Source organism: Oncorhynchus mykiss, chromosome 29 (assembly GCF_057628025.1).
Source record: "Oncorhynchus mykiss isolate SJ-2025 chromosome 29, ASM5762802v1, whole genome shotgun sequence".
In the NCBI taxonomy this organism is placed as follows: domain Eukaryota; kingdom Metazoa; phylum Chordata; class Actinopteri; order Salmoniformes; family Salmonidae; genus Oncorhynchus; species Oncorhynchus mykiss.
This window is the reverse complement of record NC_143050.1, coordinates 12356524-12380958: the sequence shown is the minus strand read 5'-3', so window position 1 is coordinate 12380958 and position 24435 is coordinate 12356524. Positions and strand designations below refer to the sequence as shown.

At 41.8% G+C, this 24435-nt stretch overlaps 1 protein-coding gene and 1 long non-coding RNA gene across 4 annotated transcripts in view; both read right to left on the bottom strand.

The window, feature by feature from the left end:
• LOC110510226 (uncharacterized) overlaps window positions 1–24435 on the bottom strand; it is a 212749-nt gene that overhangs the window by 141562 nt on the left and 46752 nt on the right. The window lies entirely within an intron of this gene.
• Window positions 17934–24435, bottom strand: part of LOC110510227 (CMP-N-acetylneuraminate-beta-galactosamide-alpha-2,3-sialyltransferase 1) — a 31264-nt gene continuing 24762 nt past the window's right edge. The window contains exon 6 of the mRNA XM_036967330.2: window positions 17934–19250. Within this exon, the coding sequence (XP_036823225.2) occupies window positions 19050–19250 (201 nt within the window). The 3' untranslated portion in view covers window positions 17934–19049. The remainder of the gene's footprint in view (window positions 19251–24435) is intronic.

Sequence of the window (24435 nt, the reverse complement as noted above, 5' to 3'; positions counted from 1 at the left end):
GCAACACAGCTCATCACCCTGAACACACCATGCCCACTGTCAAACATGGTGGTGGCAGCATCATGGTTTGGGCCTGCTTTTCTTCAGCAGGGACAGGGAAGATGGTTAAAATTGATGGGAAGATGGATGGAGCCAAATACAGGACCATTCTGGAAGAAAACCTGATGGAGTCTGCAAAAGACCTGAGACTGGGACGGAGATTTGTCTTCCAACAAGACAATGATCCAAAACATAAAGCAAAATCTACAATGGAATGGTTCAAAAATAAACATATCCAGGTGTTAGAATGGCCAAGTCAAAGTCCAGACCTGAATCCAATCGAGAATCTGTGGAAAGAACTGAAATCTGCTGTTCACAAATGCTCTCCATCCAACCTCACTGAGCTCGAGCTGTTTTGCAAGGAGGAATGGGAAAAAATGTCAGTCTCTCGATGTGCAAAACTGATAGAGACATACCCCAAGCGACTTACAGCTGTAATCGCAGCAAAAGGTGGCGCTACAAAGTATTAACTTAAGGGGGCTGAATAATTTTGCACGCCCAATTTTTCAGTTTTTGATTTGTTAAAAAAGTTTGAAATATCCAATAAATGTCGTTCCATTTCATGATTGTGTCCCACTTGTTGTTGATTCTTCACAAAAAAATACAGTTTTATATCTTTATGTTTGAAGCCTGAAATGTGGCAAAAGGTCGCAAAGTTCAAGGGGGCCGAATACTTTCGCAAGGCACTGTACATGTATGTTCCTATTTGGAATTTTGCTTGATATTTTGAGTAAACTCAGTTATGTTACTCAATACCTGTGTCCTGCGCCTGACTCCGCTATAACTCTGCACCCAATCGCTGACAGGGTTGATACATTTTTTATTAGGGCAAATCAAGACTGAAATTTCTAAGTGGAAATGAAAACCTGCAGAAGCCTGTTCAAAACTCAAATACTTTGCACGTCTCCTAAATTCTCAGCAACAAAAGAGTGATCAAATTAAGATCCTACATCTGAACCTTAAGCTTGTAGATGGATGTCAATCGGACAGAAATCACAAAATGTAATCAAAATACATATTAAAGAGTACGTATTAAACATATGTCAAGGTCTTCAGATTAAAAAGATGTGTCTGTGCCAAAGAGGTTGGTTGATTGATGTAGCCCGGTGCTTGATGTTCCATTTTATAGCCCTCAAACAATTGTTTCCCCCATATCTAACATCTGCAGTTTTTAATTTCTTATTTTTTTGGAAAACACATCCCCATATGTGGTCTTCTTGTAAATCACATGACACCTTTCTTCTGTTTCAGAATGCTTGATACAGTAGATATAAAATAGTTTATTGCTCTAACATTCTCTGTGTGTTCCAAATGGCACCATATTCCCTATTCTGATGCTAAAAGTTTGACCAGGGCCCTATAATGCACTATATAGGGAATAGTGTGACATTTGGGATGAACCTCTATGTATGCTCAGTGTAGTTCGAAATACACCCTTCTGAGCAGCAAATACCATACAGAGTTGCACCATGGGCATTTTAACCAAACATATCTTTTTTTGCAGGTGTTTTGTTTTCCCACATTTATTGATTAATTTCCTTCTCATCATGAAAATATATCAGATACCTTCCTCATAACACCAACAAAAAAAAAGACAACGTTTTTCTCCAATCTGGCAACCCTCATAGAATCCGACATAGCCTTGAATAAAATGCAGTGGACTAAACAATAAATTGTATAATGCACATGAAAAAGTGGAGCCTTGTATGAAATACATTATGATGAAAATGGCGCAATGTAGGCTCCACAAAATATATAATGCATTACGAAGAAAACTGTGTACTGTTGCCTCCACAATAAGGGGCCTTTCTGACTTCAAGTGCATCAGTATCCCAAAATATGAATCGAAATCAAGCATAGAAAACATTATTGGCATTAACTGTAAAAAACGTAAGGCTACTATTATATTGTCATTATTTCAGTGACAACAATATTGGCTTAGCACGTTTGTTTTTTGATACAAATTAATTGTGGACACACAAAAAGCAGTGCAGAATCCCATTGCCCATCATGCATTGCTCCAATAACTTTCAGAAGAATGTTCCCGAAGTTAACCAAATCTAATGCAATACTTTTTGAAGTTTATTGCAGGAGTTGATTATGAGACTGTGTTGCAAACTTTTTTTAAAGTCTTCTTTTTTTTGTAAAACACATCCCCATACGGGGTCTTCTTGTAAATCACATGACACCTATTGCTCAATAGTGTATTGCTCAAGCACTCCTGTGCATTCCAAATGGCACCCTATTCCCTATATGATGCTAAAAGTTTAACCAGGGCCCTATAATGCACTATATAGGGAATAGTGTGACATTCAGGACGTAAACGCAATTTATGCCCTTATGACAGTGTAACTGCACATTTCTTTACAGTGTAAGTATTGTCATCATTATTCATTATTAAGCTGGATTTAAACTCTACTTAGGGTTGGTTATTGTTAGGGGTAGTTATTGTTAGGGTTGGTTATTGTTAGGGTTGGTTATTGTTAGGGTTGGTTATTGTTAGGGTTGGTTATTGTTAGGGTTGGTTATTGTTAGGGTTGGTTATTGTTAGGGTTAGTTATTGTTAGGGTTAGTTATTGTTAGGGTTGGTTATTGTTAGGGTTGGTTATTGTTAGGGTTAGTTATTGTTAGGGTTGGTTATTGTTAGGGTTGGTTATTGTTAGGGTTAGTTATTGTTAGGGTTAGTTATTGTTAGGGTTGGTTATTGTTAGGGTTGGTTATTGTTAGGGTTGGTTATTGTTAGGGTTGGTTATTGTTAGGGTTAGTTATTGTTAGGGTTAGAGTTACTGCTCTAAGTACATTGTAGCTAATTGTAACAATGAGTCATTACAATACTTCTTACACAGTAATTACAGTTACAAAATAACCAGAGAACGAGCGATGGGCCAGTTATCGAAAGATTGCTGGGTCGAATCTCTGAGCCGACCAGTGGTGTAAAGTACCTAAGTAAAAATACTTTTAAGTACTACTTAAGTCGTTTTTGGTGGTATCTGTACAGTACTTTAATATTTATATTTTTTACAACTTTTACTTTTACTTCACTACATTCCTAAAGAAAATAATATACTTTTTACGCCATACATTTTCCCTGACACCAAAAATAACTTACATTTTGAATGTTTAGCAGGATATAAAATGGTCCAATTCACACACTTATCAACAGAACCTCACTGGTAATCCCTACTGCCTCTGATCTGGCAGACTCACTAAACAAAAATTCTTCATCTGTAAATGATTTCTGACTGTTGGAGTTTACCCCTGGCTATCTGTAAATTATGTCTGACTGTTGGAGTGTACCCCTGGCTATCTGTAAATTATGTCTGACTGTTGGAGTGTACCCCTGGCTATCTGTAAATTATGTCTGACTGTTGGAGTTTACCCCTGACTATCTGTAAATTATGTCTGACTGTTGGAGTGTACCCCTGGCTATCTGTAAATTATGTCTGACTGTTGGAGTGTGCCCCTGGCTATCTGTAAATTATGTCTGACTGTTGGAGTGTACCCCTGGCTATCTGTAAATTATGTCTGACTGTTGGAGTGTACCCTTGGCTATCTGTAAATGATGTCTGACTGTTGGAGTGTACCCCTGGCTATCTGTAAATGATGTCTGACTGTTGGAGTGTACCCCTGGCTATCTGTAAATGATGTCTGACTGTTGGAGTGTACCCCTGGCTATCTGTAAATGATGTCTGACTGTTGGAGTGTACCCCTGGCTATCTGTAAATTATGTCTGACTGTTGGAGTGTGCCCCTGGCTATCTGTAAATTATGTCTGACTGTTGGAGTGTACCCCTGGCTATCTGTAAATGATGTCTGACTGTTGGAGTGTACCCCTGGCTATCTGTAAATTATGTCTGACTGTTGGAGTGTACCCCTGGCTATCTGTAAATTATGTCTGACTGTTGGAGTGTGCCCCTGGCTATCTGTAAATTATGTCTGACTGTTGGAGTGTACCCCTGGCTATCTGTAAATTATGTCTGACTGTTGGAGTGTACCCCTGGCTATCTGTAAATTAAAACAAGAAAATGATTCAGTCTGGTTTGCTTAATATAAGGAATTTTAAATGATTCATACTTTTACTTTTACCTTAAGTACATTTTAGCAATTACATTTACTTTTGACACTTAAGAATATTTAAAACCAAATACTTTTTACTCAAGTAGTATTTTACTGGGTGACTTTCACTTTTACTTTAGTAATATTCTATTAAGGTATCTTTACTTTTACTCAAGTATGATGATTGGGTACTTTTTCCACCACTGGAGCCGACTAGGTGAAAAATCTGTTTATGTGCCCTTGAGCAAGGAACTTAACCCTAATTGCTCCTGTTTGTTGCTCTGGATAAGAGCATCGGCTAAATGGCTAAAATGTAAATGTAAGGCTACGATGGCACCAGTACAATGAGTGGAGCTTACTCAGGTGTTCAAAAACTCATATCAGATCGAGAGCCCGATGGTTCTTAGGTAGTTCTTTATGAGTTATTGCCATAGCAACATCAGGGAAACAGAAGGGAGTGGTGCTTCAAATACAGTACTTCTGCAACATCTTTAATTGAGCCTCTAATTCACCTTAATTGCTGGCCTTAACACGTTACGGAAAGATGAACTGTATAGGAAACTGTTGTGACAAGTTGTCTGGATACTAGACAGCAAATAAATTGGCTGATGAAAACAGAATATAATCTTTAGCGGACAACAGTTTTTGAGGGCTTCAACAAAAATTGGTTTGCACTTTCGTTCCTAGGCTGCTGGTGAACCAGCATTGGAGTTGTGTGGTTGCAATATCAACAGTCTCTATCAACAGTCTCTGACGTATAATGCCAGTCTCAGGAATGACTGTCTGTGTTGGCAATATTCAGTATAGAAAGTCAGGCATGCAACCTTTACCAACAGGCCATTGTGAAAACATGTGCACACAAAAAAAGACTTCAGGAGACCAGGGGTGTAAAAAAATAATTTTAGAAGACCAGGGGTGTAGAAAAGGACTTCAGGAGACCAGGGGTGTAAAAAATAATTTTAGAAGACCAGGGGTGTAGAAAAGGACTTCAGGAGACCAGGGGTGTAAAAAATAATTTTAGAAGACCAGGGGTGTAAAAAAGGAATCCAGGAGACCAGGGGTGTAAAAAATAATTTTAGAAGACCAGGGTTGTAAAAAAGGAATCCTGGAGACCAGGGGTGTTAAAAAGGCCTTCAGGAGACCAGGGGTGTAAAACAGGCCATCAGGAGACCAGGGGTGTAAAAAAGGCCTTCGGGAGACCAGGGGTGTAGAAAAAGGAGACCAGGGGTGTAAAAAATGCCATGCCTGTGCACTTGACTTTCCCCACAGTCCCATTAGGGGGATTTCTCCCCTTCTCAACTGTCTGTCACCGCCTCTTGGTTTACACCAATCAGCGTCCTCAAATGCACTTGTGGTGGTGACCAAGATGTAATAAAACGCTGGACTGAGAAGCATTCATACTGTTCTTGCTGGACAGCCTGTAGTGAGTCAGAACCAATTATATCAGCATGAATTAAGTACTAGCGGGTGAGGGCATTCACAACCGACCACTGAGACAGCTCCAGCTAGCTGTTTATTTATGGTACTTCATTTCGCCAGATTTAGCGACTAACAGTTCTGACCTGGCTACAGTGAAGATGTTCCAGTAGCCAAAAGAGGAATTGTTTCTGCGCCCCAGGAGGCAGACGAGTTATCCTGCAATCCTAAGCCACATGGAGCTGCTGTCACCACCCACAACAGACACACAAATCCATCGCTTCCCAGAGGAAGATGAGCTGTGAGGCTTGACATACCTCTCTCATCCTACAGTTGACCAGCCCAGCTCCAGGCCTCCTCAGTGTTCAGGGAGTGACCACACCCTCACAGTTGGGAGCTGCTGAGGGAATGCGAGTACCTGCGTCATGAGCAGCACCGGTACCGTCACTACTCTCCTGACCACCACCGCTCTAGGCCTCCCCAGCTAGATCCATCGTTACCGTTAAGGGAGCCCCGCTACAGCCGGCCCCGTCTACTCCCCTGAGAGACACTACTCCGGGCCGTCACACCACGAGATGTCCCGAGGTGGCCCAGCTATTTCACAGATTTGCATCGCTCCAGGCCCCCCTGGCTGGCCCAGCTGCTCCCTCAACCAACTTCCTGCTAGGTCCCCCTGACCCAAGCCACCAGAGCACCTGGTCCGCTTCTGTTCTCCAGAGCGGCCCAGCTCCCCATCATGACAAGACAACTTCAGAGGGCACAGTCCACGACACCAGGATCTGCACCTCGCCTCAGCCAGCTCCTCGACTGGCCACAGTTAAGGAGACTCGCACTCCAGTCATGGTTCCACAGTCATCCACTGTCATGGGGCCCGTTCTGGCTGTAGTTGTGGAGTCATCCTCTCCTCCCAGTGGGGACCTCCTGCTGGTTGAGGCAGATGCTTGGGTGCCTGAGGTTTGACTGTCTGCTGCCCTGGAATATTTAGCCACAAAGATTCCACCTGCTCTCCCTCAGGAGCCCCTCCCTGCTCTGGGCCCAGAGTCCAAGCCCACAGTGGATTTTATTACCTGCTCCTAGGTTGGAGCCACAGCCTGCAGCTACTGCAGATGGCAAGTGCAGCTATGAACCTGGGGCCTCTCTTGCCCAACCTGCCAACACCATGATAGTTCCAGCCCGAGGGTCCTGCTACCTCCAGACCTCGCCTCAGGGGACCTGCCAGACATCACCCCGGATGACCCATCTCTCATGTCCTGCTGACTAGGATTAGAGTGCCCCTCCTCCCCGGTAGGGTCAGAATCAGAGTTCCCTGCCCCCACAGTAGGGGTAGGGTAAGAGTCAGAGTTTACTTCCTCCACAGTGGGGTCAGAGTTCCCTTCCCTCCTGGTGGGGTTAGTGTTGCCCTTCTTCCTGGTAGAGTCAGGCTTAAAGTTCCCTGTCTCTCTCATAGGATTTAAGTTTCCTGCCTCTCAAGTAAGTCTAAAGTTCCCTACCTTCCTGGAAGGTCCAGTCTATCCTGCCCCCTTGGTAGACTCTCAGTTTCTGTCTGTAACCCGGCCTTCAGTCTCTGGCCGTAGTTTCAGGTTCACACTGTTCTGCGTTAGGTTCCCGGACTCATGCCATAGTGCTAGGTCCCCAGTCATACGCTGTTTTAGGTCCACAGTTCCCTGCACTAGTACCCCCTAAATGTGCTGCTCTGCCAGGCCCTAGGTATCCTACCCAGCTAGGCCCCACATTAGATTCATCATCAGGTCCGCAGTTTCTGGCCCAGCTAGGCCCCACATTCGCTTCATCATCAGATCCGCAGTTTCCTGGCCAGCTAGGAACCACATTTGCTTCACCTGCCCTGCTTGCAGCCCTCTGCCTTATTTGGTGGTTAGTTTCCTAGCCCGCCAGGTTTAGAGCCCCTGCCCCGCTAAGCCACACGTTATCTGTGCTGGGCTCTCAGCCCTCGTCTGCATTCAGTCCTCAGTCTCCAGCTGCACTAGGTCTGCTGTCTCCAACAATAGTCAGCTCTCAGTCCCTAGTTCAGGTGGGTCATCAGGCTCCTGCCCCGCTAGGCTCAAAGTTACCAGTTTCTCCAGTAGTCCCAGAGCTTGACTGCTCTCCTAGCCCTCAGTCATTGCCCCTGTTCATCTTTCCCACTATCCTGACTAGTCTCCCAGTCCCTTGCACAGAGCGGGGTTCATTGCACAGGGCGGAGTTCAGACCCAGGGCATCCAGCTTAATGATGAGCTTGGAGGGTACTATGGGGTTGAATGCTGAGCTATAGTCAATGAACAGCATTCTTACATTCTTGCATCGTCTGGTGACCTATTGGGGCGGTAAGCAAATTGAAGTGGGTCTCTAGGGTAACAGGTAAGGTGGAGGGGATATGATCCTTGACTAGTCTCTCAAAGCACTTCATGATGACAGAAGTGCTGTCATTTAGTTCAGTTACCTTTGCATTCTTGGGTACAGGAACAATGGTGGCCATCTTGAAGCATGTGGGGACAGAAGACTTGGATAGGGAGAGATATGCTGCAGAAATGTTTTGGTACCCTTCCCCAGATCTGTCCTTTGACACAATCCGGTCTCTGAGCTCTATGGACAATTCCTTCAACCTCATGAATTGTTTTTTGCTGTCAACTGTGAGACCTTATATAGACACGTGTGTACCTTTCCAAATCATGTCCAATCAATGGAATTCACCACAGGTGGACTCCAATTAAGCTAGAGGAACATCTCAAGAATGATCAATGGAAACAGGATGCACCTGAGCTCAATTTCGAGTCTCATAGCAAAGGGTCTGGATACTTACCTAAATAACGTATTTCTGTTTTTAATTTTATACATTTGCAAATATTTCTAAAAACCTTTTTTTCCCTTTTTCATTATGTTGTATTGTTTGTAGATTGCTGAGTATTTTTACTTATTTAATACAGTTTAGAATAAGGCTGTAATGTACCAAAATGTGGAAAAGGTCAAGGGTTCTGAATACTTTCCGAAGGAGCTGTATTTACAATACACTGCATAATGAAACAATCCCTAGTAAGCTAGTGGTTTGAGGGTGGACTGACAGTATTATTTGGCATCAATAGACTGGTTTTACACGCAACAACTTGTATTACAAGCTGGGAGAACGAAGACGGCTCATATCATGCAGATACAAGAGAAATCTGCAATGTTTGAATTTCCAACTTCAATTAGTGAACAAGTAATTATCCCGGGGGTCCAGAGAAAATACGTTATGTCAGTGATTGATTGACGTTACAGATAATTGTATGTGTGGTGTACAGAGATGGGGTAATCGTTCAAAAATCATGTTGTTGAACACAGAATGAGTCCTTAGTATGTGATTGGTCAAGCACACTGTCCACTTTATTTGGTGTTGACCTGGCCGCAGAGTTTCATATCTCTCACTCACAACACACAAACCACTCGCTGGCTGATTCTTGTTAGCCCAAATGTACCTCACATGTGAGACCCATTTTAGCATATCTGTGTGTGTCTGCACAAAATGGGCTAGTTCTTCTTTCACTCTGACTGTCTCATTTATCATGGCCTGAGAAGGCTCTTCACACCAGATTCCCCCCTAATACTCCAAACACCCTTTGATGTTCCCATTGCCTGATGAATAGGTTAATTAAATAGTTTTACATGAAATATTTTGCATTATTTTTTCTCTCCAATTACATCACACAAACAGTAACATTAGATCAAAGAGAAGGTAGCCTCTGCCTGGTGCCAGTTCATTTAGGTGTTAAAGAAGCACCAAAAAGCAGCCATTTTAAGAAAAAGAAATAGCAAAATATGCACAGATAACAGATTCTGAAAACCTGAAAGAGTAAATAACCTTTTAAGTTTTGCAACAAATGCAGCCGATTTGCCTATAGTGCACAACTTCTGACCAGAGCCCTATGGGTTAGTGCACTAAAGTAGTGCACTAAACAGGGCATAGGGTGACATTTAGGATGCAGGCCATATGTACCTCACATGTGAGACCACATTTTAACATATTTCTGTGTGTCTGCAAAAAATGGTCTGGTTTTTCTTTCAATCAATCTCTTGTTTATCACATGGCCGCAGACAGCCCTTCACACCAGTGAGTCCCACCTGACACTGAACACTCCAACACCATTAGGTGTTCTCATTGCCTGATGAATTGGTTTGTAAAATACACTATATACTGTTTACAAAAGGTATGTGGACACCCCTTTAAATTAGTGGATTTGGCTATTTCAGCCACACCCGTTTTCTGACAGGTGTATAAAATCGAGCACACCGACATGCGATCTCCATAGACAAACATTGGCAGTAGAATGGCCTTTCTGAAGATCTCAGTGACTTTCAACGTGGCACTGTCATAAGATGCCACCTTTCCAACAAGTCAGTTCGTCAAATATCTGCCCTGCTAGAGCTTCCCCAGTCAAATGTAAGTGGAAACGTCTAGGAGAAACAATGGCTCAGTCGCAAAGTGGTAGGCCACACAAGCTTACAGAACGGGACCGCTGAAGCGTGAAAAAAAATGTCTGTCCTCAGTTACAACACTCGGTACCGAGTTCCAAACTGCCTCTGGAGGCGGCAACAGAACAAGAACTGTTCGTTGGCAGCTTCATGAAATGGATTTCCGTGGCTGAACAGCACACAAGCCTAAGATCACCATGCGCAATTCCAAACATCAGCAGGAGTGGTGTAAAGCTCACCGCCATTGGACTCTGGAGCAGTGGAAATGCATTCTCTGGAGTAATGAATCACGCTTCACCATCTGGGATTCCGACGGACAAATCTGGGATTGATGGCTGCCATGAGAACGCTACCTTCCTGAATGCATAGTGCCAACTGTAAAGTTTGGTGGAGTAATGTTCTGGAGCTGTGGTTCATGGTTCGGGCTAGGCCCCTTAGTTCCAGCGAAGGGAAATCTTAACGGTGCAGCAAACAATGACATTCTAGACAATTCTGTGCTTCCAACTTTGTGGCAACAGTTTAGGTAAGGCCCTTTCCTGTTTCAGCATGACATTGCAACCCGTGCACAAAGCGAGGTCCATACAGAAATGGTTTGTCGAGATCGGTGTGGAAGAACTTGACTGGCCTGCACAGAGCCCTGACCTCAACTCCACCGAACACCTTTGGGATGAACTGGAACCTGTTCTGATTTGTATTATCTCTATCTCTTTTGTAAGTTTGCCTCCGTCTTGGAGGGGTAAGCAGCTCTTTGTGTAGATGCAGTATATAAAAAAACTGTGTGATTGTAAAATCTTTGAGACCCTCTCCGGTATGTCCTGAGAGTTCCTGCCCAGTATGTCCTGAGAGTTCCTGTCCAGTATGTCTTGAGAGTTCCTCTCCGGTATGTCGTGAGAGTTCCTCTCCGGTATGTCCTGAGAGTTCCTCTCCGGTATGTCCTGAGAGTTCCTCTCCGGTATGTCCTGAGAGTTCCTCTCCGGTATGTCCTGAGAGTTCCTGTCCGGTATGTCCTGAGAGTTCCTGTCCGGTATGTCCTAAGAGTTCCTCTCCGGTATGTCCTGAGAGTTCCTCTCCGGTATGTCCTGAGAGTTCCTCTCCGGTATGTCCTGAGAGTTGCTCTCCGGTATATACAGAGAATTCCTTTCTGGTACAGTTGAAGTCGAAAGTTTACATACACTTAGGTTGGAGTCATTGAACTTGTTTTTCAACCACACATTTCTTGTTAACAAACTATAGTTTTGGCAAGTCGATTAGGACATCTACTTTGTGCATGACACAAGTAATTTTTCCAACAATTGTTTACAGACAGATTATTTCACTGTATCGCAATTCCAGTGGTTCGGAAGTTTTCATACACTAAGTTGACTGTGCCTTTAAACAGCTTGGAAAATTCCAGAAAATTATGTCATGACTTTAGAAGCTTCTGATAGGCTAATTGACATAATTTGAGGCAATTGGAGGTGTACCTGTGTATGTATTTCAAGGCCTACCTTCAAACTCAGTTCCTCTTTGCTTGACATCATGGGAAAATCAAAAGAAATCAGCCAAACTTCTACAGATGCACAATCGAGAGCATCCTGGCGGGCTGTATCACCGCCTGGTATGGCAACTGCACCGCCCTCAACCGTAAGGCTCTCCAGAGGGTAGTGAGGTCTGCACAACGCATCACCGGGGGCAAACTACCTGCCCTCCAGGACACCTACACCACCCGATGTCACAGGAAGGCCATAAAGATCATCAAGGACATCAACCACCCGAGCCACTGCCTGTTCACCCCGCTATCATCCAGAAGGCGAGGTCAGTACAGGTGCATCAAAGCTGGGACCGAGAGACTGAAAAACAGCTTCTATCTCAAGGCCATCAGACTGTTAAACAGCCACCACTAACACTGAGTGGCTGCTGCCAACACACTGACACTGACTCAACTCCAGCCACTTTAATAATGAGAATTGATGGGAAATGATGTAAATATATCACTAGCCACTTTAAACAATGCTACCTTATATAAATGTTACTTACCCTACATTATTCATCTCATATGCATACGTATATACTGTACTCTATATCATCGACGGTATCCTTATGTAATACATGTATCACTAGCCACTTTATACTATACTATGCCACTTTGTTTACATACTCATCTCATTTGTACATACTGTACTCGATACCATCTACTGTATCTTGCCTATGCTGCTCTGTACCATCACTCATTCATATATCCTTATGTACATATTCTTTATCCCCTTACACTGTGTACAAGACAGTAGTTTTGGAATTGTTAGTTAGATTACTTGTTATTACTGCATTGTCGGAACTAGAAGCACAAGCATTTCGCTACACTCGCATTAACATCTGCTAACCATGTGTATGTGACAAATAAAATTTGATTTGATTTGATTTGATTTGAAAAAAAACTGTAGACCTCCACAAGTCTGTTTCATCCTTGGGAGCAATTTCCAATCGCCTCAAGGTACCACCTTCATCTGTACAAACAATTGCATGGTTGCAGGTAAAATTGCAGGTAAAAATACACCTCATGGAACCATGAGGTCTGTGAAGAAACACACAAAGATACAGACACATGGGCTGCCAGACTTATTTGCCATGCCTTTCGCCTCATCCCTCTCAACCCTACAATTTTTGAGATTGAGATTTAACAGTTTTTAGTCATTTTCTTAATGGGTTTGTGCTTATTAGTAACTGGAATAAGCAATTTCATAAATGTGTCAAGTGCAGCGTCTGGTTGGTCCTCATTACACACCACAGACCAGCAGATATTATTTACATCATCAACATATGAATCACTACAAAACTTATTGTATGACCTCTTATACGCTATATTAGGCCCAGCCTTTGGAACTGTGGTTTTCCTAGATATGGCTATTATATTGTGATCACTACATCCTATGGATTTGGATACTGCTTTAAAGAAAAATTGTGCAGCATCAGTAAAGATGTAATTAATACATGTTGATGATTTCATTCCTGTGCTGTTTTTAAATACCCTGGTAGGTTGACTGATAACCTGAACCAGGTTGCAGGCACTGGTTACAGTTTTAATTGTTTTCTTCAGTGGGCAGCTTGATGAGAGCCAGTCAATATTTAAATCACCCAGAAGATATACTTTGGTTGGTGACCACTGTCATAGTGGATTAGTTTAGCAGGTTGGTGACCACTGTTATAGTGGGTTAGTTTAGGGGCTTGGTGACCACTGTTATAGTGGGTTAGTTTAGTGGGTTAGTGACCACTGTTATAGTGGGTTAGTTTAGTGGGTTGGTGACCACTGTTATAGTGGGTTAGTTTAGTGGGTTGATGACCACTGTTATAGTGGGTTAGTTTAGGGGCTTGGTGACCACTGTTATAGTGGGTTAGTTTAGTGGGTTAGTGACCACTGTTATAGTGGGTTAGTTTAGTGGGTTAGTGACCACTGTTATAGTGGGTTAGTTTAGTGCAGTCCTTCTCAAATAGTGGGGCGCGCCCCCCTGGGAGGGCTGGGAGTGATGCCGGGGGGGGGGGGGGGGCGTTTTTGCCTCAGGGAGTAGGTTTTTGTTGCACCGAACAAGAGCACAGAGCAAGAGATATGAAGTGCAGATAACAAACCCTTAAGATACGCCATGGAAAAATTAACAGGGATGAAAAGAAAGGCGGAGAGAGACGGAGATAATGAGACAAACGTAAGTCTCCAGAAAGCTAAGATGAGGAAATATGACAAAGCGTTTGTAGCACTTGGCTTCACTGTGACTACGGTGGGAGACAGGAGATATGACGAAGCGTATGTAGCGGTTGGCATCACTGTGACTAAGGTGGGAGACGAGGAAAGACCGGTATGTTTACTGTGTCTAAAAATGTTGGCAGCAGACAGCATGAAGCCAAATAAATTAAGGCGTCACTTAAAGACATTACACCCCAATCACGCTGATAAGCCGCTTGAGTTCATTCAGCGAAAACGTGCCGAATATTGCCAACAATCGTCCCGCTTTGTGAATGCTACTTCAGTAAACCAACGAGCACTGTTAGCATCATATAAGGTGGCGTATCAAATTGCTCAGTGCAAAACCACTCCATAGCAGAAGAGCTGATACTGCCTGCAGCATTAGACATGGTCTCTGTCATGCTGGATGACGTGCTGCAAAAATAAAAGTACTTCCCTGAAAACAGTTCCAAATATGACTGGGTGAGAGATCCTTTCAATGCACCAACTCCAACTGGTTTCAGCTCTGCAGAGGAGGACCAGTTCGTTCATTGATATGACGTCTGACTCCACATTGAGACTGAGGTTCACATCACAGACACTGGGTGAATTCTGAGTGTAGAGAGGCAGTATCCACTCTTAGGGCAGAGGGCCATGGGCATTCTTCTTCCTTTTGCAACATTTTATCATTGTGAGACTGGCTTCTCTGCTGTTGCTGCACTGAAGACCAAGTACAGGTCCCAGCTAAACATTGAGCAGGAGCTGAGAGTTGCAGTGTCATGCTTCAAACCCCGCTTCGAAAAGCTGTGTTCTGCAAAACGTGCTCATTGTAGCCATTAATCCTGACTTCCTCATTTAGATTTTTAAAAATCAGCACAAATTGTTTTATTCATTTTTGTTTTATAGGTCAAAGTGTTTCATATATTGTGCTCCTGAGTTAATGTTGCTGATCAATTAGAATGTATTATTATTTATTGATTATATTAAATGTTATTTTTCAGTATCAAATACAATGGATACAATGTTATGCAGAGGTGTACTTAAAACAATTTTATAGACAAAATATACTATTTACATTCGCGGCAGAGAGTTGGGGGGCGCGAAATGTTTACTTCTTCTTAGGGAGGCGGGGCATAACAGAAAATAATTGAGAAGCACTGGTTTAGTGGGTTAGTTTAGTGGGTTAGTGACCACTGTTCTAGTGGGTTAGTTTAGTGGGTTAGTGACCACTGTTCTAGTGGGTTAGTTTAGTGGGTTAGTGACCACTGTTCTAGTGGGTTAGTTTAGTGGGTTAGTGACCACTGTTCTAGTGGGTTAGTGACCACTGTTATAGTGGGTTAGTTTAGTGGGTTAGTGACCACTGTTATAGTGGGTTAGTTTAGTGGGTTGGTGACCACTGTTATAGTGGGTTAGTGACCACTGTTATAGTGGGTTAGTTTAGTGGGTTAGTGACCACTGTTATAGTGGGTTAGTTTAGTGGGTTAGTGACCACTGTTCGAGTGGGTTAGTTTAGTTGGTTAGTGACCACTGTTCGAGTGGGTTAGTTTAGTGGGTTAGTGACCACTGTTATAGTGGGTTAGTTTAGTGGGTTAGTGACTACTGTTATAGTGGGTTAGTTTAGTGGGTTAGTGACCACTGTTCTAGTGGGTTAGTTTAGGGGGTTAGTAACCACTGTTCTAGTGGGTTAGTTTAGTGGGTTAGTGACCACTGTTCTAGTGGGTTTGTTTAGTGGGTTAGTGACCACTGTTCTAGTGGGTTAGTTTAGTGGGTTAGTGACCACTGTTATATTGGGTTAGTTTAGTGGGTTAGTGACCACTGTTATATTGGGTTAGTTTAGTGGGTTAGTGACCACTGTTATAGTGGGTTAGTGACCACTGTTATATTGGGTTAGTTTAGTATGTTAGTGACCACTGTTATATTGGGTTAGTTTAGTGGGTTAGTGACCACTGTTCTAGTGGGTTAGTTTAGGGGGTTAGTAACCACTGTTTTAGTGGGTTAGTTTAGTGGGTTAATGACCACTGTTCTAGTGGGTTCGTTTAGTGGGTTAGTGACCACTGTTCTAGTGGGTTAGTTTAGTGGGTTAGTGACCACTGTTATAGTGGGTTAGTTTAGTGGGTTAGTGACCACTGTTCTAGTGAGTTAGTTTAGTGGGTTAGTGACCACTGTTATAGTGGGTTAGTTTAGTGGGTTAGTGACCACTGTTATAGTGGGTTAGTTTAGTGGGTTAGTGACCACTGTTATAGTGGGTTAGTTTAGTGGGTTAGTGACCACTGATATATTGGGTTAGTTTAGTGGGTTAGTGACCACTGTTATATTGGGTTAGTTTAGTGGGTTAGTGACCACTGTTACAGTGGGGCAAAAAAGTATTTAGTCAGCCACCAATTGTGCAAGTTCTCCCACTTAAAAAGATGAGAGAGTCCTGTAATTTTCATCATAGGTACACTTCAACTATGACAGACAAAATGAGGGGAAAAAAATCCAGAAAATCACATAGGATTTTTTATGTATTTATTTGCACATTATGGTGGAAGTTGTTGAAAAAAGCACAAAACAGCAACGGAGATCCTTACATAGCTCTCCTTGAGTACAGAAACACACCCCTGGTTGAAGTAGGTCTCATCTGCACAACTACTAATGGGAAGAAGGCTGAAGACAAAGATTCCGACATTAAAGAGATTGTTAAAGCCAGGACTTTATCAGCATGTCAGGAGCCGTCTCACAAGCAGACAACAGAGAGACTCTATCAGCATGTCAGGAGCCGTCTCACATGCAGACAACAGAGAGACTCTATCAGCATTTCAGGAGCTGTCTCACAAGCAGACAACAGAGAGACTCTATCAGCATTTCAGGAGCTGTCTCACAAGCAGACAACAGAGAGACTCTATCAGCATTTCAGGAGCCGTCTCACAAGCAGACAACAGAGACAAAAACACTACTGTGACCAAGGCACACCTAAACTTTCTGTCATGAAGGAAGGAGAACGAGTCAGGATCAGACAAGACAACAAATGGCAACCAGCAATTGTACTTGGAAAACATGACCAGCCAAGGTTATACATAGTACAAACACCAAACAAGAGAGAATCTACAGAAGGAACCAGAGACACATGAAACAACACACCCAGAGAGACACTCAGAAACCATAATGGACCTTATCCTGTGGAAAGAGAACCTGAAACAAGTGTCAGCCTGGAAGAAAACTACTCACCTGTGTGTTCTCCAGCACCAACAACACCAAAACAAACAGAGGAAAGCAACAATGTTAAACACTGACACAACAGTGAAATCAACTCATTATGGAAGACTTATCAGAATGCCAAAACGTTACCAGTACTGAAAAGACTGACAATTGTGATGTCCATGTTATGTTATATATTGCTTAACAATTGCATATTGTGATGTGAAACACTGAGTTGAAAGAGCATACAAAAATAAATGTTCAAAAAGTCTAATGAAAGGGAGATGTCATGTCTGTTCATGTACAGTATTTACCTTGAGTGCCTGAGGCTGGCGCTGTTACTAACTACTACATGTGGTCATCTGTACTTGCACTTGACCCGTGACCTCTGATAAACTTGGTTCTTCTACCCGCATCCCTATCTCAGTGTGCTAGTATATTACACTAGCCAAACCCAGCTTAGTTAAGCGCTAGCTAGCTCTAGGCTAGTTGGTTTCAGTCAATGTTAGCTTACATGTTAGTGGTTAATAATGTAATAGTTGTAGTTGTTTCTCATAGGCCTCCTGTCATTTATAGCTTTTTCAAAATTGACACTAATAGTACAGTGAGTTGTAAATAATGTGATTGTGTATGTAATGGTGTATGGTGACTCCAGGTTTGGATGAATGGACCTACCAGACCCTCAAGACAAATCCCATGGCGGGTACCAGGAATGGTGGGAGGACAACCCGAAGGTCTTTCTCTTTGCACATAACAGCAGCGTCCAGGCTTCCAGAGTACTCACCCTATTGCCTGCTGTATGCACGGGAGCCGCAGCTGTTTACTGAGTTAAACAATGCAATTGTATATACAATAGTATTAAACATATGTGATTGACTTAGTGTTGTTTGTGTATTGCTATTTTTGTATTTGTATAAAACTTCCACCACATCAGGTGGCGTTTCAGGCCAAATGACTTGGCCTGGAAGAAGGACGAAAGTAAGGTGAGACCTGGGAATCGTCGCTGCTTTTTTACTTCTAGCTGGGGTCACCATCTATTAAGGTGAACAGAATATATACTGTCAGCAGTACCAACACTGGCCCAGGGGTTTCAACAAGGTACCCAAAAGTAGTTTGAAGTAATGTTTTCATTTTATTAGCTGAATAAAAAACAGGAGCTGGTGCACACCAGAAAAATTATTTTGTGTGGAGGTGCTGACTAACGGTGAATAAACTATAAAAATAGAATGGCACACTCCATATGTAAACTCCCAGTAATTTATTGGCTAAATCACCAATGTTTCAGCATCACTGTGCCTTCTTCAGGGTAATGTCATGAATACTTGAACCAGGTTATGTAGACAAACAGTGCAATTAGTGCAACCAATGACAATAGTGATGGGTGTGTCATAATGATTAAGTTAATTAGGATGAATTAGTGAAACTGTTAAAAAAAAACAATAGTCATGGCATATTAAATATATTAGGCTATTATCATATGTAAACATAATTAAATATTGTACATAATATTAGCATCAACATACATTATTGTTTAATTAAATTTCACATATTTTCTTGTTTCCTATTTCATTTATATTTGTTACATGTAATCTTTTGGTTCAACCTTAATGCATAATAAGCATCATCAACAGAGGGAACATATTAGGTGTACGAATTCCTAGCTGAATTCCTAGCTGCAGAGTAGTAATTAATATCGAAAACTTGTTCTTATACTGTCGGTAAGAGTTTAACCACGTGGTATGGTTAAAAGATTCAGCAATGGTCAACAACCTTTGTCTCTTCCTAATGGAGATTAACATGGTCTGGTGATAATTTCTCAAAGTTGGGTTTTATTCGGAATGGCAGAAAAGGGCTGTCCCAGGACGCCTGACCCAAACTGGGCTCAGGGGCGGTCCTCTGATTTAGTTAACTCCAATCCCTTTTTTGAGTTTTCCTTCATTAAACAGTACAAAATCATATTACACAATTTTACAAACAGTATCATACATTCATCTTATACAACAATTAGATGTAAACCTCATATCTGAGGCTATTATATAAACAGCGTTATGGTAATGTGGCCACACCGTCTCCCATGAGCTTCCCCAAGTTGTGACAAACGGACCAGTTCGTAGCCGGATTCTTCACCGATCTTTTATACTTTCTCCGGAACATGAAATTTGTTCGTACCTCAAGTTCTGTGAGGTGGAAGAAATTCCTTTGTGCTCCATGAAAATTTCCTCTGCCTCTTATACTATGTGGCCATGTCTTCTCAGGAATTTATGACGTCTCTCTGACCACAGCAGCCTAGTTGAAGGAGGAACGGGGGAGGCAGGGAAAGGGGGATGGGGCTTGCTATACCCAAAGAGTCCAACGTCATGACACCTCCCTTGGTAGTAGTAGGATCTCAATGTTTCCTCCTCTCCTTGGTAGAGCAACATGCTCAATGCCTATGTATTTGAGGGAAGAGATTGGACAACAAAGTGAGCTGCTTACACCTGATTGAGCTGCGGTGTTCAGCTATGCAGTGTTTTAATTGTACTTTTGTTTGTCCTACATAGACTTTTCCACATGAACAGGTGATGAGAGAGATTACTCCCTTGGTCTTGCATGAGATAATACCCCTGGGATGTTTTTATAGTGCTATTGCACTGTGCGCATGAGCTCATTTGTAGTTCCCATTTGGAATGGGTGTCAAGAGTGTCTGAGTGGGATCAGGGAACATGTCAGATCTCACCAAGCTTTCTCCAATATTGCAACCACAAAACTTGTTTAAAACTTCTTAGGGCTGCAATCCCGTTAACGGGATCGATATGACAACAGCCAGTGAAAGTGCAGGGCGCCAAATTCAAATCAACAGAAATCTCATAATTAAAATTCCTCAAATATACATGTATCTTATCCTGTTTTAAAGGTAATCGTGTTGTTAATCCCACCACAGTGTCCGATTTCAAATAGGCTTTACAGCGAAAGCACCACAAACGATTATGTTATGTCACCACCAACTCACAGAAAAATTCTGCCATTTTTCCAGCCAAAGAGAGGAGTCACAAAAAGCACAAATAGAGATTAAATGAATCACTAACCTTTGATGATCTTAATCAGATGACACTCATAGTACATCATGTTACACAATACATGTATGTTTTGTTTGATAAAGTTCATATTTATATAAAAAAATCTCAGTATACAAATTCACTAGTTCCAAAAACATCTGGTGATATTGCAGAGAGCCACATCATTTTACAGAAATACTCATTATAAATGTCGATGAAAATACAATTGTTAGACATGGAAATATAAATATACCTCTCCTTAATGCAACAGGGTGTGTCAGATTTTTAAAAAAAACTTTACGGAAAAAGCAAACCATGCAATAATCTGAGACGACGCTAAGAAAATAAATAAAATTATCCGCCATGTTGGAGTCAACAGAAATCAGAAATCACATTATAAATATTCCCTTACCTTTGACGATCTTCATCAGAATGCACTGGCAGGAATCCTAGTTCCACAATAAATGCTTGATTTGTTCGATAATGTCCATTATTTATGTCCAAGTAGCTACTTTTGTTAGCGCGTTTAGTACACAAATCCAAACGCAGGTCCATCCGAACGTCGGACGAAAACTTCAAAAAGTTATATTACAGGTCGAAGAAACTTGTCAAACTAAGTATAGAATCAATCTTTTGTCACACCCTGACCATAGTTTACTTTGTATATTTCTATGTTTTGGTTGGTCAGGGTGTGATCTGAGTGGGCATTCTATGTTACATGTCTAGTTTGTCCAGTTCTATGTTCACCTGATATGGTTCTCAATCAGAGGCAGGTGTTCGTCATTGTCTCTGATTGGGAACCATATTTAGGTAGCCTGGGTTTCACTGTGTGTTTGTGGGTGATTGTTCCTGTCTATGTGTTTTCACCAGATAGGGCTGTTTAGGTTTTCGTTACGTTCATCACGTTCTTTATTTTGTAGTGTTTGTATTGATTCGTGTTTTACGTTTGTTCATTAAAACATGGATCGCAATCTACACGCTGCATTTTGGTCCGACTCTCCTTCTCATACAGAAAACCGTTACATCTTTAGGATGTTGTTATCATAAATCTTCAATATAGTTCCAACCGGAGAATTCCTATGTCTGTAGAGAAGACATGGAACGCAGGTCGCTATCATGTGAAATGCCCGTGACCAGAACCTGGCTCTCTGCCAGACCACTGACTCAAAGAGCTCCCATCCGGCTCCACAACACAGTAGAAGCCTCATTCAAGTTTCTAAAGACGGTTGACATCTAGTGGAAGCCAACTTTATCCATATCCCACTGTGTATTCAGTAGGGGCTGGGTTGAAAATCGACCAACCTCAGATTTCCCACTTCCTGTTTGGATTTCTTCTCAGGTTTTTGCCTGCCATATGAGTTCTGTTATACTCACAGACATCATTCAAACAGTTTTAGAAACTTCAGAGTGTTTGCTATCCAATACTAATAATAATATGCATATATTAGCGACTGGTACTGAGGAGCAGGCCGTTTACTCTGGGCACCTCTGGGCACCTTTCATCCAAGCTCCTCAATACTGCCCCTGCAGCCATAAGAAGTTTTAAACATCGCCATATTCACAGAAATCAGCTTTGTTTGCATAGCGATGTTGAAAAGAACCTAATTTAGGCAGTAATGATCTCCAAAATTAGAATCATAAGGCCATCACACCATTGATATAGCAACGGACGCTAATAGTTTATTGAATCCCATTGAGATGTGGCAGGGGACACTTTTTGGCTGGGGGACATTGTTTGGTAATGCTAAATGCTAAATAATGTCCCCCAGCCAAAAAGTGTCACCCCCCTGCGCCACAATGGAATTTGATTAGTTCTAGCTTCCGTTGCTAGAGCTGTTGCTAGAACTTGCAAAATTCTGACCGGGTTACGTAATGAATCAAAGCGTCCATTGATATGCTGGTTGCTTGGCTCTATATCGACCCATATCGATTGTATCTTTTTGGTCTTTTGCCGTAGGCATAGCCTGCCACTAATATTCTAAATTGCGGAGCATTTAATAAAACAACCACTTTTTCCTGTGAGCAAGACCTTCAATAAGCTGGTAGACTATGCAGAAATAATTGTGGAGTTAATCATTGTTATAGCCCAGATTGCCTAGATATACTTTACTGTTGTTTTTTCTAAGGCCAAGCAAACAAGGGGTAGCATATGCTTTTTTGCCCATCTCTATAACAAGGGTTAGGCCTATATCCTCACATACCCCTTGAATTCAAGCCCTGCTTTTAACCATAAGACATCTCCGCAGAAATGTATAGCCTAAGGATTACATGGTGTTAGTGATTGTGTCTGTTAAACCGGTAAACATGTGGTACACTGGGAACTTTGAGAAAAACATTTGGTCAAATCATTACATCAGTGATTTTCAGGTCAGAGAAAGATGCCCAAATTTCTGCATTGGAATTCTGAGTTGGATGACCTTTTTTCAGAGTTCCCAGTTGTCTTGAACGCACTGAGCTAGGAGTTGTTTTGAATGCGGCACTGGAGACCTGAATAGGGCTTCTTCCAACAAAGCAGCCCTTGTGTCCATATTGATTTCAGAAATAGGCATATCTACACAGTAATGGTGGCTGGCTGCAAATCAATCTAATCATTTTTGTATTGAGGTGATATGCCTATTTTAGCTAAATCGACAAATTAAATTGATTAGATTACTCTGGCAATTATTTTTTTTTTTTTACAAAACCATGTTCATGTAGATGTTTGTAAGGCGTTCATGGTGAGATCTTTAATAATAAACTAAATGAAACCTAATTGTTAGGTTGGTAATGGGGGAAAGACCCTTAAACTAACACATACGTCTTGCTGTGTACACAACAGCAGTTTGACACTTTAGAAAAAAACTTGTCTCGATTTGACAGTCCATGTTAATTCATGCCAGTATTTTATGGCGCTAGGAAGATGTTAGGTGACTCTGTAAGAGGTATCAGTAGCTTCATGAGGCTTAATTCTGGCATGAATCACCCCCCATAGGTCTGAGAAGAACAAGATTGGCAGGGCAATTCAAGAATAGCCAATATGCATTAACATGGACTTGCTACTGTTATTTTTCACTGTTTTTTTACTGTTGCTTTTAGTTCTTTACTTATCTATTGTTCACCTATTTTTTACTTAAAATTGCACTGTTGGTTAAGGGCTTGTAAGTAACCATTTCACTGTAAGGTGTTGTATTCGGCGCACATGATAAATACGCTTTGATTTGCATTGATAATATAATATATTGGGCCTATAGCCACTGCACAAACCTCATTGTTATATAACTGTTTTCAATTGGTTAATGTTGCATAGGATTAAGATTTTTAAAGTCATTTTTCAAAATCTGAGCGGTAGATCTCTGATTTCATTTTGACTCAGAAAAGGTTGGTGACCTGCTCTACAACATCTGTAGAGTATGACCTTTCCACACACAGGAAGTGGTGCAGGTCCTAATCCAGGCGCTTTGCCATCTCCCGTCTAGACTACTGCAATTCTCTGATGGCTAGGCTACCCGCTTGTGCCATCAAACCTCTGCAACTTATCCAGAATGCCAAAGCCCGCCTGGTGTTCAAACTATCTGCAGTGCCTTCAGAAAGTATTCATACCCCTTGACTTATTCCACATTTAGTTGTGTTACAGCCTGAATTCAAAATGGATTAAATAGATTTATTTTCTCGCTGATCTACACACAATACCCCATAGGTTGGTAAAAGGGGAAAGGTTGACTGTAATTGTTAGGTTGGTAAAAGGGGAAAGGTTGACTCTAATTGTTAGGTTGGTAAAAGGGGAAAGGTTGACTGTAATTGTTAGGTTGGTAATGGGGGAAAGGTTGACTGCAATTGTTAGGTTGGTAATGGGGGAAAGGTTGACTGTAATTGTTAAGTTGGTAATAGGGGAACGGTTGACTGTAATTGTTAGGTTGGTAATGGGGGAAAGGTTGACTGTAATTGTTAGGTTGGTAAAAGGGGAAAGGTTGACTGTAATTGTTAGGTTGGTAATGGGGGAAAGGTTGACTGTATTTGTTAGGTTGGTAATGGGGGAAAGGTTGACTGTATTTGTTAGGTTGGTAATGGGGGAAAGGTTGACTGTAATTGTTAGGTTGACTGTCATTGTTAGGTTGGTAATAGGGGAAAGGTTGACTGTAATTGTTAGGTTGGTAATAGGGGAAAGGTTGACTGTAATTGTTAGGTTGGTCATAGGGGAAAGGTTGACTGTAATTGTTAGGTTGGTAATAGGGGAAAGGTTGACTGTAATTGTTAGGTTGGTAATAGGGGAAAGGTTGACTGTAATTGTTAGGTTGGTTATAGTGGAAAGGTTGACTGTATTTGTTAGGTTGGTTGGTTGAGAGACATAGTTGGATAAAGAGAGATGATAAGTGGTGTGAAAAGTATTCTGAGAAATGTTCAGTGGTCCCCTTACCGATCATATTATAATGATACGGTTAAATGACTGTCTAAAGGGTCTGGGACCTAGAGTGTCAGACAAAGATTGGCACATTTTCTATGGTTTTAAAACAGATCCCAATAAAAAATAGAATCCTTAAGTCAGAGCCTTCATCAAGAATTAAAGGAATACCACCCCAGTAATACATTTTGAAGTAAAACC